A 13,973-nucleotide genomic window follows, 5' to 3' on the forward strand; every position below is an offset into this window, starting at 1 on the left:
TATTTTTATTATCTGGACACATGGACAGCAGACCCTGGAAACCTTCCACCAGACATTCAATGACTTTCACCCCACCATCAACCTAACAATGAACCAATCTATGCAAGAAATACATTTTTTGGACACTACTATAAAAATACAGGATGGACGTATAGACACCACCTTATACAGAAAACCAACTGACCGACAAACATATCTACATGCTTCTAGCTACCATCCCAAACATACCAAACAATCCATCGTATACAGCCAGGCCTTACGTTACAACCGCATCTGTTCCAACTCTACAGACAGAGAATCTCACCTAAGAGATCTACAGCAAACCTTTTTAGAACTAAAATATCCACCTGATGAAGTTAAACAACAGATCAACAGAGCCAGACAGATACCTAGAGAGAACCTGCTGCAAGACAGACCCAAAAAAGAAAATAACAGAACACCACTAGTCATCACATACAGCTCCCAAGCTAAAACAGTACAACGCATCATCAGAGATCTACAGCCTCTCCTGGACAATGACCGCTCCCTTTCTCAAGCTCTGGGAGGAAGACCTTTCATTGCCTACAGACAGCCACCCAATCTTAAACAACTCCTCACCCACAATAATACAACCACCAGACTTAACATGGACACTGGTACCAGAGCCTGCAATAAACCCAGATGCCAACTTTGCTGCCACATACACCCAGACAACACCATTACTGGCCCCAACAACATCCAACATACCATCTCAGGACTATTTAATTGCTCATCCTCTAACATTGTGTATGCCATCAAATGCCAACAGTGCCCTTCAGCTCTCTATATTGGACAAACAGGCCAAACCCTACGCCAAAGGATAAATGGACATAAATCTGACATCAGGAACCAGAAGACAGAAAAACCAGTAGGAGAACACTTCAATCTCCCAGGACATTCTATACAAGATCTCAAAGTAGCTGTCTTACTACAAAAGAATTTCAGAAATAGACTGGAAAGAGAAGTTGCTGAATTGCAACTTATCACCAAGCTCAAAACCATGGAGGGACCTGGTTTGAACAGAGATATCGGGTTCTTATCTCATTATACATGATAAGCGATCTTCAGCCATCTCAACCCTTGCTTTTTCATGCAAAACCATTTGCAGTCGTTTGCGGTCATCAACAGCTATCAGTCAGTCAATCACCCATTTCCACCACCCTTCTGAGTGATCCCCCCTCCCCATCCCCACCCCTCCCCACCCCTTCTCTACATAAGTGCCTGGAAACTTCCATTTCACTGTATCTGAAGAAGTGTGCATGCACACGAAAGCTCATACCAAAATAAAAACTTAGTTGGTCTTTAAGGTGCTACTGAAGGAATTTTTTTATTTTACTTCGATCCAGACCAACACGGCTACCTACCTGTAACCTCCCCTCAACGTTTACTTAGATTTAAAAGCATTAGTACTGTGAATTGCATGCAAACTTTACTTCTATTCTACTTTGTGAACTTCCAACATATGGGTGAAATGTGGTATCTCTTTCCAGCACCTTAACTACCACATCACAAAAAGATCTAAAGTCTCAACTAGTTGTAAAGTTTAATCAAAAGTTCAGCAACAAACAGACTAGGAATTCTCTGCCTCATTGGTTGCAATCCCAAACATACTTACTAGAAAGGGGTTCAACTTAATTCCAAGTAAACATATTTAGGGGTGTGTTGTAAATTCTAACCCTATGTTCCTTGAAGAAGGTCCATAGCTCAGAGGTAGAACATCTGCTTTGCGTGCAGAAGGCCTCACCTTCAATCCCTGGCATTGTTTCTAATCTCCAACCCTGAAGAACCACTGCTAGTCAGCATGGATAATATAAGGCAGCTTCTTATGTTCCTATGAATTTAGTACCTATTATTTATCATTATTAATTTTATTTTGCCCCACAGCCAATTTAGACTGCTGCTTTTTCCTTTTCAGAGAAGCGGTGGTCTTCAAGTACAGTGGTACCTTGGTTCTCGAATGGCTTAGTTGATGAACAAATTGGCTCCCAAACATCGAAAACCCAGAAGTAAGTGTTCTGGTTTTCGAATGTTTTTCAGAAGCTGAATGTCCAATGCGGTTGTCAGCTATTGTTTCTGGAGCACCTGTGCCAATCGGAAGCCGCACCTTGGTTTTTGAACATTTCAGAAGTCGAACAGACTTCCAGAACGGATTACACTTAAGAACCAAGGTATCACTGTAGATACTTGTATTATGCCCATCAACACTTTACTCAGCATGGGGAGAATTTGCATTTGGAAATGCAAAAATTAGCCAAGTTTTTTAAAAAAAGGGTCCTGAGATCTTTCCAACTTGCAGCATTTCAACCTACAGCAGCTTTCTTGTGCTTCAACCTCGTCACTACAGCATGTCTTTCTCCATGACAGGTAAGGATGAAGTAAAAGTCTAATCCCACTTTATAGTAGCTGATGAAGCAGGAAAATGAAACACTGCTGCTCTTCTCTCTCTTTTCCAGCTGATTCTTTGCTCTTCTGCATCCCGCAAGTGGCAGATGGAATCATTCAGTGGTGCTTTTTAAAGCCTTGAATCAGCTTTGCATCCCCCCCTGACTTTTTTGAAGTTAATTTTTCAAAACAAAAACATTTCAAAACAGGGGCTAGGTTTTCCCATTGCCGGTAGGCAATAGATTTATCTCAGCTGTTTTCTTATTCCAAAGATTCTCTCTGTAAACGGATGCAATGATTCTATTTGATTTGGTCCTAACCAGCGGACTGAATTATTTAAGTCAATTTCAATCATTTCATACTCACTGTTGCAATGTTTCATAGCCTTGCTCCTTATACAGTAATTCTTGCTTCATCTGCAAGAGTTCCCTCTTCAGCTTTTTAACCTTGGATGCAAAAACAAATCAGTGAGCCGTTTGTTTAAGACAATGGAACACATGGTTTGGATCAGCAATTGGATTTCCGCAAAGCATTCACTCTTGGTTAGTTGAGGGACTGGATGTTACAACCACATGATACAATACATGATACATGGGGGTTGCCTTACATATATGTGTGTGTAATGCTTGAATGTTGTGTCCTATCTTTAGAATTAGTGTGCCTTATTAGTTTTGGCACACTATATAAATCCGTTAGCTTCTACAGGAGTAACAGGCAATTTCCACTCTTGGATATGCTAATGCCCACTAATATGGTGTGAAAAAACTGTTCACAAAAGGACTAACTGCTCTGAAAAAGAGTGCAGCATGTGTGTCAGTGTTCAAGATACCTTGCTAGCAGACATAGGTGGTTTCAACACTGCCAGCCTTGCCTATCACATATAAATAAGCCCTTGTTAGTATTTGTTGAACACAAAGGAATTCTATCTTCCTCTTGATGTTCATGAACAAGCAACTAATGCAAGAGACATGCCAGATTAAGACACCTCTTTATTTGGATAGCCTCATTATAGTAATTAAAGTTGAATTTAACATTTACTTGCTTAAGTTAATTTGTCACTGGATGTGTGCGCATGCCACCTGTTCTCATTCAAAAGACATAGCACCTACTGACATAGCTTGGAGAGAGAGAGAATGAAACAGAGAGTAAACATGCAAGCGGGAGAGGATCCCCAAAGGCCACTTTTTGGTGTGTGTGTGTGTGTCTACACTACACTAACTCAGAAACCAAGAAGTTCCCATCTGGAAGTTAATCTACACATGCTACAATATGTACTACATTTAAAAACAACAACAACAACATTATTTTCTGTTACAACACGCCTCTATAAATTACCAACAAGCATGAATATACCCTAAACCAAGTACAACTGTCAAGTGCTATTCGTATTATTAGAACTGGCAATGCATCCCCCCCCCAAAAAATGTGTTCATACGTGCATGCCACATAAAACCCAGCAAACATTTCATTTAAATTTGGATACTTGGGGATTTCAGTGCCTGGATGGCAAATGTCTAACAAGAAACACCACAGATGACACACATTTCCCCATAGATCTCAAATTAAGCATTCTTACCCTTAATCTTGTAGTGGAGATTTCCGCCTTCAGAATATCAGGGTCATACTTAGTGCTGGAAGAGGAGCTTGAAAATACTTATTAGGAAAATTTAAAGAAAATGGAAAATATATTTAACCAGCTGAGAAATGGTTCACTGTTTAATTGCATCACATTGCTGCATTACAGCCAAAGCTACAGCACAATAACTACAAATATTCAAATCCATTTTCTTGCTATCAACTGAAAAGCACCATAAAATTATTGGAGGATGATACACGAGTGAAAGTTACACAAATGAACAAGCGACTGGCCTTTTGGGGGGCATTTAAAACTGGCCCAAGATTAAAATTCATTTTGACACACCCATAATAGGGATGGAGGAAAAATTCATTCACTTTGCATTTTAGCAGGAAACTAGCTAATTTGCACTTCCTGAACCAGGATGCAAAATAAAACTATCCTTCAGAATTTGCACCTCTCTGAATCTTGCAATGTAGTTCACCCTCAAAATATGTGTTCAAAAACACATACGGCCCCTGAAAGACCAGTTACCCAACCTGGGAGTCATTTTGGACTCACAGATTTTCATGGAGTCACAAGTTAATTCTGTGTCCAGGGCAGCTGTCTACCAGCTCCATTTGGTATGCAGCTGACACCCTACCTGTCTGCGGACTGTCTCGCCAGAGTGGTACATGCACTGGTTATCTCCCGCTTAGACTACTGCAATGCGCTCTATGTGGGGCTACTTTGAAGGTGACTCAGAAACTACAACTAATCCAGAATGTGGCAGCTAGACTGGCGAGTGGGAGCAGCTGCCAAGGCCATATAACACGGGTCCTGAAAGACCTACATTGGCTCCCAGTATGTTTCCGAGCACAATTCAAAGTGCTGGTGCTGATCTTTAAAGCCCTAAATGATCTTAGCCCTGTATACCTGTAGAAGCATCTCAAACCCCATCATTCACCCCGGACATTGAGATACAGCACAAAGGGCCTTCTGGTGTTACCCACACTACAAGAAGTAAAGCTACAGGGAACCAGTGACCCTGTGGAATGCCCTCCCATCAGGTGTCAAGGAACTTTTAGAAGACAGCTGAAGGCAGCCCTGTACAGGGAAGCTTTTTAAAGTTTAATGTTTTACTATGTTTTCATATATGCTGGAAGCCACCCAGAGTGGCTGGGGCAACCCAGTCAGATGGGCGGGGTACAAATTTATTACTACTACTACTACTACTACTACCGTGTTTCTCATATTATAAGACATGTCTTATATTAATTTTTTTCCTCAAAAAACACACTATGGCTTATTTTCAAGGGATGTCTTATTTTTTTCCTCCTCCTCCTCCTGCCATGGCCAGCATTGCTGCTGCGCCTATCACTATGTCTTATTTTCAGGGTATGGCTTCTATTCCTTGAATGCTTAAAAATCCTGCTATGGCTTATTTTATGGGTATGTCTTAAAATATGAGAAACAGGGTACTATTAAGGCAACAAATGAATAAAAACAAACACCATATTTCTAAGATACGTACAGCTTGTATGAGAGCTTGATTTCTCCTTGTAAGCATCATTGAGTCTCACATACTCATCCAAAGCAAGTGCTAGTCTCTGTTCTTTCACATGGTAAAGTTCTTTCTGAGTGCTGAGTGCATCTTGTGCTACAGTAAGATAATCTTTCAGCATTTTCTCTTGTTCTTGCCTCCATTGTTTTCTTGGATCTTCTATCTGTGTGGTTTCTGGGGAAATGTAGTTGTAAAAGCTTTTATTTAGTAAAATAAAACTGGTCAATCTTAGCCACATTCAAATTAGTGATGTCCAAAGGACTTGTTTAAAAAGTTTTGTTCTATTACCTTGCTACTTTTAAGTGACATCTTTACTGAATCACATTTTGAACCTCTGCATTATCTACCCATTTTTCACCAGACCCAAGCAAGACATACATACTCAAGCAATACAATGGGTCGGAGCAGACCCAAAGAAAATAATGGAAGTCAGTTAATTTTGATAGCTCTACTCTGAGAAGGATTAACACTGAATACAACTCATGAATCCAATAACATTTGTCTCGCAGATATTTAGGTATAAAACATGTTAAGAGCTGAGATAACTTTCAAAGTATCTTAGGACTGACAGACGTTTAAGAGAAAAAGCAATTTTTACATGCAACATGTATGTTATGCTAAATGTTCTTTACTACTTTCAGCCTGCTGTTCTCCTATATAAAAGGCAGAAAAGAATGTTTAAACCTTTAAGGCATTTCAGATAAAGATTCAGGTTTTTTAGAAGATCTCAGATCAATGAATTCAATTTATGTTGATGAAAGATGCTATAGTCCAGGCATCCCCAAACTGCGGCCCTCCAGATGTATTGGCCTACAACTCCCATGATCCCTAGCTAACAGGACCAGTGGTCGGGGAAGATGGGAATTGTAGTCCAAAACATCTGGAGGGCCAAAGTTTGGGGATGCCTGCTATAGTGTATAACTCTTACACAGTATTTTACATCTTCAAAGCTCTCTAGGAAAACATTAATCCAAGATACTGATTTAGGTTCAAGTGCTTCTCCTAGCTCTAATATTACAGTAGTTACATATGCTTCTCTAAGACACTTTCTCTACTTTTGCCTACTTAAATTATCCAGTGCAAACAGTAACTCCAATGCACCACAATAGACTTTAAACATATGTTTGGTTAGCTTCAGCTGCAGCAGAGGAAGGTCCCTAGTGGTATCAATTGCCAATAATGCTCAATAGTCCTACACATTTAATCTTCCTACTGCTACACTTTGATGTGAATTCAAGAGGCAAGTGAATGAGGAAGTAGCTCTTTTTTAAAAAAGGAATCAGAATGCTTCCCATGCTCCCCCTCAAACTCAAATACAGTTTATGTAGGTACATTTATATGGAAAGTTTTGCCAAATATACTCAAAACAAGACTAGAGATAGATAGTACTTGCTTTTACACAAGCATATGGAAGGAAAATAAGAGGTGCCAACTTTATATACAGCTGATTTCTCATACGTTTAATAGGATGCTTCTCCCCATCCAAATAATTTTTGGGTATCTGTTGGTCTCAAGGGACAGTGATGTGAGCCTCCAGGGGTGAAGTCAAACCACTGTTGTTAGCAGCATCAAAGTGACCTCCCTGGGGTGCAAGGCTGGAATGTGTGCATGGAGGTCCTGGGCTGCTCAGGCGACGACCTCCCTCTCAGCCTCGCTGATCTGCTCCAAAGGAAACCAGAGCAATACATTTGGCACCAACTTGGCTGCAGGAGTTGCTGAAATAAGTCGTACAAGGCACCTTCCAACCATCTTAGGGACTCCATTCTGGGTTTGTGTAGGGTTTACTCCTTTGCCTTCTCTTCTCCCAAAGATATCCCTCAAGGCAATGGAGGTTTAGGATCAGAGTTTTCCTTCTAGATGGGCTACCTCTCCAGGTTGATGAGCCCCATCTGCCCCTCACTTCCCTCTACAGCACATGCAGAAATTGCCTTCTTGACCATTTGACCCACTATTTGTCTCATCCACTCAATCCAGTGCAGCCTGTCTTCACATGCAGGGAAAGTCCCTAACTCATTGAGGGTTTGAGATCCATTGTATACCCTAACGTGGTTTAGCCGGGCAGTCAAAGCTGTTTCCTGGAGTGTGGCCATTGTCACATGCTGACAGCTTTTAGAAGCCACAGGTGAAAGCTCAGTGCAAGGTGGGAACAAACTACCCCAGAAGGAGCACAGTGTGTCTCCCACCAGAGGCACTACCCCTCCCCTCCCCTAACACCCCATACAAATAGTTTTTATATAATGCAGAAAAACTGGGGAAAGCCACATGCAGTCAAGGCAAGCAGAAATAAAGAAGTGTTTCCCAAGCAAAGGCAGAGCACAGGAGATGTTCCCTCCATTGCCCTTGTCTTTTTTGCTCCCTTCACAGAGAAAGGGGGAGATCATCCCTATGGGCACCAACATACATCCTTAAATCTCAGAGCCAGGAGCAAGACTTTCCCTTGGGCATCATGAGACAGAAAAAACTCCGGAGAAATTCTAGTTGAGACAGAAAGAGCCTTTTTTCCTTCTGCTTTTGTGTGTGCCTTTTTTGGCATACATACTAATCTATGCAAAAATAACAATTATTGGGGTGGTTAAGGGGAAGTGATCATGAAAGCAAACCCAAAGCATCAAATGGGATTTCATAATGATTCTACAATCAAACAGGATAAAGGCAGTTCTGTTGGGCTTCGGGGGATGAATGTAATGACTGCGGTTGTACTTTAAGAGAGCAGCACTAGTCGTAATGGAAAATAATCTCACAAGAGAGAAAAGCCATATCTGTGAACACATTTCAGGTAATTGCTCAGTAGGTTTAAGTCAGGATTGCTCAATGTGTGGCCCAAACTAAAGGAGTAGCCTGCAGAGTCCTAAAATGTGGCCCACAGCAATCCTGTCCTTGTGACTGTAGGACAAGGACAAAGCTGTTTCAATGCAGGGTGTGCGTTTTTTAGCACTTACAGTCTCACAAATCAAGCAATTTTATTTATTTTCACCTTTAAGAAACCTCATGTGGCCACAATTTTTGTTTCTGAATATGAAAACAAAATCAGTTGTGATCATCTCAGTCCTGAAAAGCTGGTGACATTGTTTCTGAAACGTTCCAGGTTTAGGAAAAATTAAGATCCTTTTGAAGAATGATTTCCAAACCCTAAGTTTTCTAAAGATGGCTTCCACTCTATGGCTGTTACAAGAAATAGCATGAAAAGATTCACTGTCTGACAAGTGGAAAACGGGTATATAAATTAAGGCTACGTGGGTGAATTTCAGCCTACTGGAGGTTTCACAGGCCATCTATTCCTAACAGCAGGGCAGTGTACTTTTACATCCACGAAGCAGCGGGACGAAAGCCAGTCCTGCTTGCATTAAAGAAAAAGGTTACCCTTCCTCTTCAAGGTAGCAAAGCCAAAGCTGGATACACCACACAGCAAGCATCTGCAGAATATTTGCTGCAACCTTGCTTCCCTCAAATAAGAGCAATTGAAATAGGTCAGACATAATTCAGGCTTGCCTTTGGTAGCAGAGCAGAAGAGAGCAGCACACATATGCTGCTTCAGAACTGCTGTTACTTGGAACATACTGGGAGAAATGATGACAGCAAAATAGTATATTTTGCAGTAAAAATAATTTTCAGAGCACCAGTTAAATATGAGCCCATAAATTCGATTCATAAACACCATTTATTCCCAATAAAAACATATTTACTCAGAGAGCATTCTGCATGCAGATATGAAGCTCTGGTCTGTGCTGCAATCTACCTGTATAAATTTCAGTGCAATTGTAATTCCATAACAAAAGAGCATTTCTCTTGACTCTGTCAGGCTTGATTGAAATGTCATACCATGGAATTGATCTCTATTCTTTGAGTTAACTGTCCTTTTGTGTAAGGCATACGGTGTTTCTGGGGATCATGAACATTTGTATTCTTGTTCTTCCATAGTGGAGAACAGCAAGCAATTTCAGACTAGATTGTCAATTTCTTGTGCTTAGGGAGAAAAAAATAACTCAAATCTTTGGACCCATTTGCTCTTCTAAACTGCTGGCTTAAATAAAAAATGTATGCACTTAAAGAAACCAGTGAGGGACCAGAGTTTTCTCTTCCTCTGACTTAAATAGCTTGTAGACAACACAGTTTCCCATCTTTCTTGAGACAAGCACAACACTGTAATAGAAGAGACTTTACCTCTGCTGTCACACATTGTCACATGCACCCTTTGTCAGTATGACTTTGATCCCAAGACTATCAGAAAAGAAACTGAAATACCATGAATCACATGTTTTAAAGCCTTGGGATGCTTGAAAAAATTAGGAATTTAAAAGCACCCAACTGTCACTGTTCAGCTTCAAGCTGCAAATGGAAAAGCAACTCTGCTATCAGACCTGTGAAATGCAAAATGACATTCTGTAGCCTGGTGGACAGTCCCTTTTCAACAGCCCCAAATGTTGGGAAAGGGATGGTTATCAGAACCATGGTGGGAGGGGGAAGCATTAAATACCCCCTCCCTCCTTGTGAAGTCCCAATCCTGATCCCCCTACCCCAGCTATAACTTAGGGAGGGAAAACAAATCAATGTACAGTAGGACCTCTACTTACGCCCCGCTCTACTTTGGCCCATTTCAAATCGCGACCGCGGCAAACCAGGAAGTAAACACCGGGTTTGCCGTTGTTCTAAGCAAAAATCTGCTCTTATTCCCTTATGGGGTACACAAGAGCCTTATTGGGTTCTCCATCGGTCGGAGAATATATAACAGAGGCCAACCAGAGAAGTTTGAGAAGCAAAGCCTTTATTTGCTGTTGCAACAGGGTCCTTCCCCTCACGCAGGAGAACAAGGAAGGAACCCAGAACAAAAGAGAACCTCCACTTTTATCAGTTTTCCCATCACCAAGAAACGCCCCCAATACATCATTCCTACATCACAGCTATGTAATCAATACCTCACAAAAAAGGAGGGTTCAAGGTAGAAATCTGAGCACTTTTGACACCTCTCCTAGTCCTCCTATCACCCCTCCCAGGTGTGAATTCCTAAACACAAAGAGAAATTAACATTTTCATAAGAGTTGATCACTGCCTTTTGTTCAGAGGAGTCTTCCATTGTGAATGAGATACCATTGACAGGGAATTATGGCTCCCAAGTTGCTAGTCATGTGGAAATGTGTGCATATGCTGATCCTTAAGCCTTCCTTAAGGCAGGGTTGAGTCCAAGCGGGAGGGGTGCGGGTCTCTGGAGTGGAGCAGAGGCGAAGAAGGTGGTGTTGCGAGGGATTCTGGGTAACTGCAGCTGTCAGGTTCGGTCACCCCTCTCTGTTCATTAGTAATGGTGTCCTGCAACCCCCTTATAATTTTCTATAACAGTGTGATTCGCTCACGCGGCAGAAATGGCTGCTGCCGTCTGCACATGCATAGAAGCAGGCTGCTGCTAAATGCGGCTGTGCACAACGGTGGCCTCTGTAACGGATTGTGGTCTTGAGTAGAGGTTCCACTGTAAAGGCAATGCTATTTGGAAAAAGAAAGGGTTAAAGGGACAGAGGAGAATCCTACAGAAGGGACATTATAATTAATGGGGCTTACTCCCAAGGCAGAGTGTGCATATTTGCAGAAAGAGCATGTTGTGTTTGAACAAAACAGTATTTTAGTGCTAACACAACCCACCCACCCACCCCAGTTTGAAGCTGTTCTTCAAGAAAAATGAAATCAAACCCAACTGCCAGCCATACATTTAATGTAAAATTAAATGGTCCATAAAACACCAGGTACTTTTATTTTTCATGGGTTTCCTTTCAAAACATCTACTGAAGAAGCTTTACTTCTGTTTCTCCCTACTTAAAGAGAAAGTGTATTACCTACATACAATTAAAATGTCAAATGTAAAACAAAACCTAAAAAGCAAAAAGGGGAACTGAACCCCAGTCCAATCAACATAGATTTACTGCATTAATTGCTAGCATGATTAACCACCTAATCAACACTTCATAAAGTATGGCATGCTTCCATCAACCCTAAAAATTAGAGCCATGCATCTTTTCTACAACATGCTTTTTGACTGCAAGTCATTAGTGCACAATTCACACGGCAAAGACTAGGTCAACATAATTAAACACCCACTCCTGAAACTAGCTACCAATCTGTTACTTACCTTCTTTACCAACAACAGCATGCAAAACTAGAATTTCTAAATCTACCAAGCTTCCTGTTGTGTTCTAGTGTTGGCATTGCTAGGTAAGATCCATGGAAGGTCACTTGTTTAACTAAAAACGTTACCATGGGGGGTCAAGACTTCACCAAGCCTTACCCACTGAATTCCTGCAGATATGTCATTTCTGCTCTGCTGGTTAGCTGGGTGGTGAAGGTGGCATCTCTTGAAAGCTAGGAAAGCTAGGTATATACAGGTGTCCTTTCCACAAACTGATTGATCCCAATCAATCCCAATTGGGTGTGTGTATCTGCTCCCTATATAAAGGAGTCATTAACCCACAGATGAATGACAACACGGAAGAAGCTAAGAGAAAGCAGGTCACTTTTGAAGCTCAGACATTTCCATACTAAAGCATTAAATTATCCAAGGTCCATATGTCAAACCCTGAAACAAAGAGGCAATCTGCCAAAACTTCAATCAGAAGCTAGCTGGTAAGCACATTGGTGCTTCTTAAAGCTTCAAAAAGTAGAAGGGAAAGTAATAGTATTATCCTTCTTGACTTCACCATGACTGCATCTTCCCTTCCATCTCAGGCAGTGCATTGATTCCCCATTGCAGTCCCAGGTGCAAAGGACATACAACAGGACAACAGTGTTGGAATGAAATAAGTCCATAACTTTCATTCATTGCGGATGTCAGATGGTTTGATGTAGGCATTGGGTATGTATCCTGAAATCAACAAGCCCGTGTGCAGGTTGATGATCAAACAGAGTTGACCAAGGTAAAGGGTCACCTTTTACCTTGCATCACATCTGGGTGACCCACCAAGATCACCATGACACGGGGGCAACGGTCAACCCCTGAGCTGGGTATCTGGACATGAGGCACCCCATAGCCTCCCTTAAGGGGATACCGCATGACTGCAGAGCAGTGGTGAGCACCCGCTGGCCATGTCGGCTAAGGATCCATCCCAACGCCTCTTCCAGCACTCGAAGTTGGTGGGAACGGGCATTACCTGACATAAACGCTTCTAGGCAAACATTTCCTGTTCCAGTGCTCCTTACTATCGCCAATCCCAATCCTGCCAGGACTTGTACAGAAAAGAAGCAAATAATCCTCTCATTGCCATTATACTTCACCTATGTCTCCAGGTACTAAAGAACAGTCTGTGCCGTTGATTCAGAGCAAGACACAAGACATTTGTTCAGTCTATAACCTTTGAGAACCTTACAAGGGAACCATTCATAAGCAGCAGGAAGTCAACAACAACAATGGACACAAATGCTTTACAAAAAAAAACAATGGACACAAACATACAAATTGCCATTGTGATGAAGGGTCATGAAGTCTGCATCATAGTGAGAGTCATCAGGCATCGGCATTTTCATTTGAAGTTAGTAGATGTTTTAGAAAAATAACCATTTACATGCTGAGATCTCAAGCCGAGGGGTGTATATGTGAATGTGCTATTTAAATCCATCATCTGCCTCCATGCATTTGGCACAGGATGGAAATCCTGCCAGAAACATAAAAGTAGCAACACGGGGTGGGGGTGGATAAAACATGTGAACGTGTTGCTGAAATGGCCACAAATGATACATCATATTACACAACTCTTTTCAGATCATGATGGGTGAGATGCTTACATCGGTTAGCAGCTTCAGGCTCCTGCAAAATATTTTGACTTGGTTAAATATTAGTTCCAACACTGTGGGTGGCTTGTGAGAAGTAGAGAGGATTTCTAGCAATTTACAAGTCAAGCTGTTATAAGAAGGTGTCTTTCCCCAAGACATTTGAGGATAATGCTGTGTTTTTTCTAGTTGTAATTGTATCTGTCCTGTGCAAAAGAAAAAAGGATTACCTGTTCTTTCAGCAATCATACCTAGTGTTGTCTTTTGAGGATGTTATATGGGCAACAGTACTAGTTTGCTTAGATATGTCTTGGGGTTTGGTCCAACTTGTTTTGTGTGTGTGTGACTGTAGCATTAGATTCTGTTTTCTCTTCTCCTGCCTAAGCATCAGGATCCAGACTCAGAACTGAGCCCCAATGAGATCTCCTGTGCAGAGGAGGAGGATCATGGTCCCAGAGAGCCCTCTAGCACAAATGGAGACCTGGGCACTCCATGCTTCATGAAGCTCAGCTGGAGGCCCTTCCCCAGAAAAACAGTCTTCCACCATGGGCCCCCAATATGAGGGATCCCACTGTCCCTTATTGGGACCTTGATTCCAGACCTGGGCTTGCCCATCATTCTCTCCAGGACTTCAGAACTAGTGGCAATTCTGCCTGGACAGAGGTTCCATTATGGTGACTCAATGCCCAACTAGCAGCCTCAGACCTACCA

At 41.7% G+C, this 13,973-nt stretch overlaps 1 protein-coding gene across 1 annotated transcript in view; it reads right to left on the reverse strand.

The window, feature by feature from the left end:
* WWC2 (WW and C2 domain containing 2) overlaps positions 1-13,973 on the reverse strand; it is a 131,396-nt gene that overhangs the window by 62,244 nt on the left and 55,179 nt on the right. The window contains exons 3-5 of the mRNA XM_060278728.2: positions 5,490-5,693; positions 3,977-4,053; positions 2,767-2,846 (exon numbers count right to left, since the gene is read on the reverse strand). Coding sequence (XP_060134711.2) covers positions 2,767-2,846; positions 3,977-4,053; positions 5,490-5,693 — 361 coding nt within the window. The remainder of the gene's footprint in view (positions 1-2,766; positions 2,847-3,976; positions 4,054-5,489; positions 5,694-13,973) is intronic.

The sequence above is a fragment of the Zootoca vivipara genome, chromosome Z1 (assembly GCF_965207765.1).
Source record: "Zootoca vivipara chromosome Z1, rZooViv2.hap1.1, whole genome shotgun sequence".
NCBI lineage: Eukaryota > Metazoa > Chordata > Lepidosauria > Squamata > Lacertidae > Zootoca > Zootoca vivipara.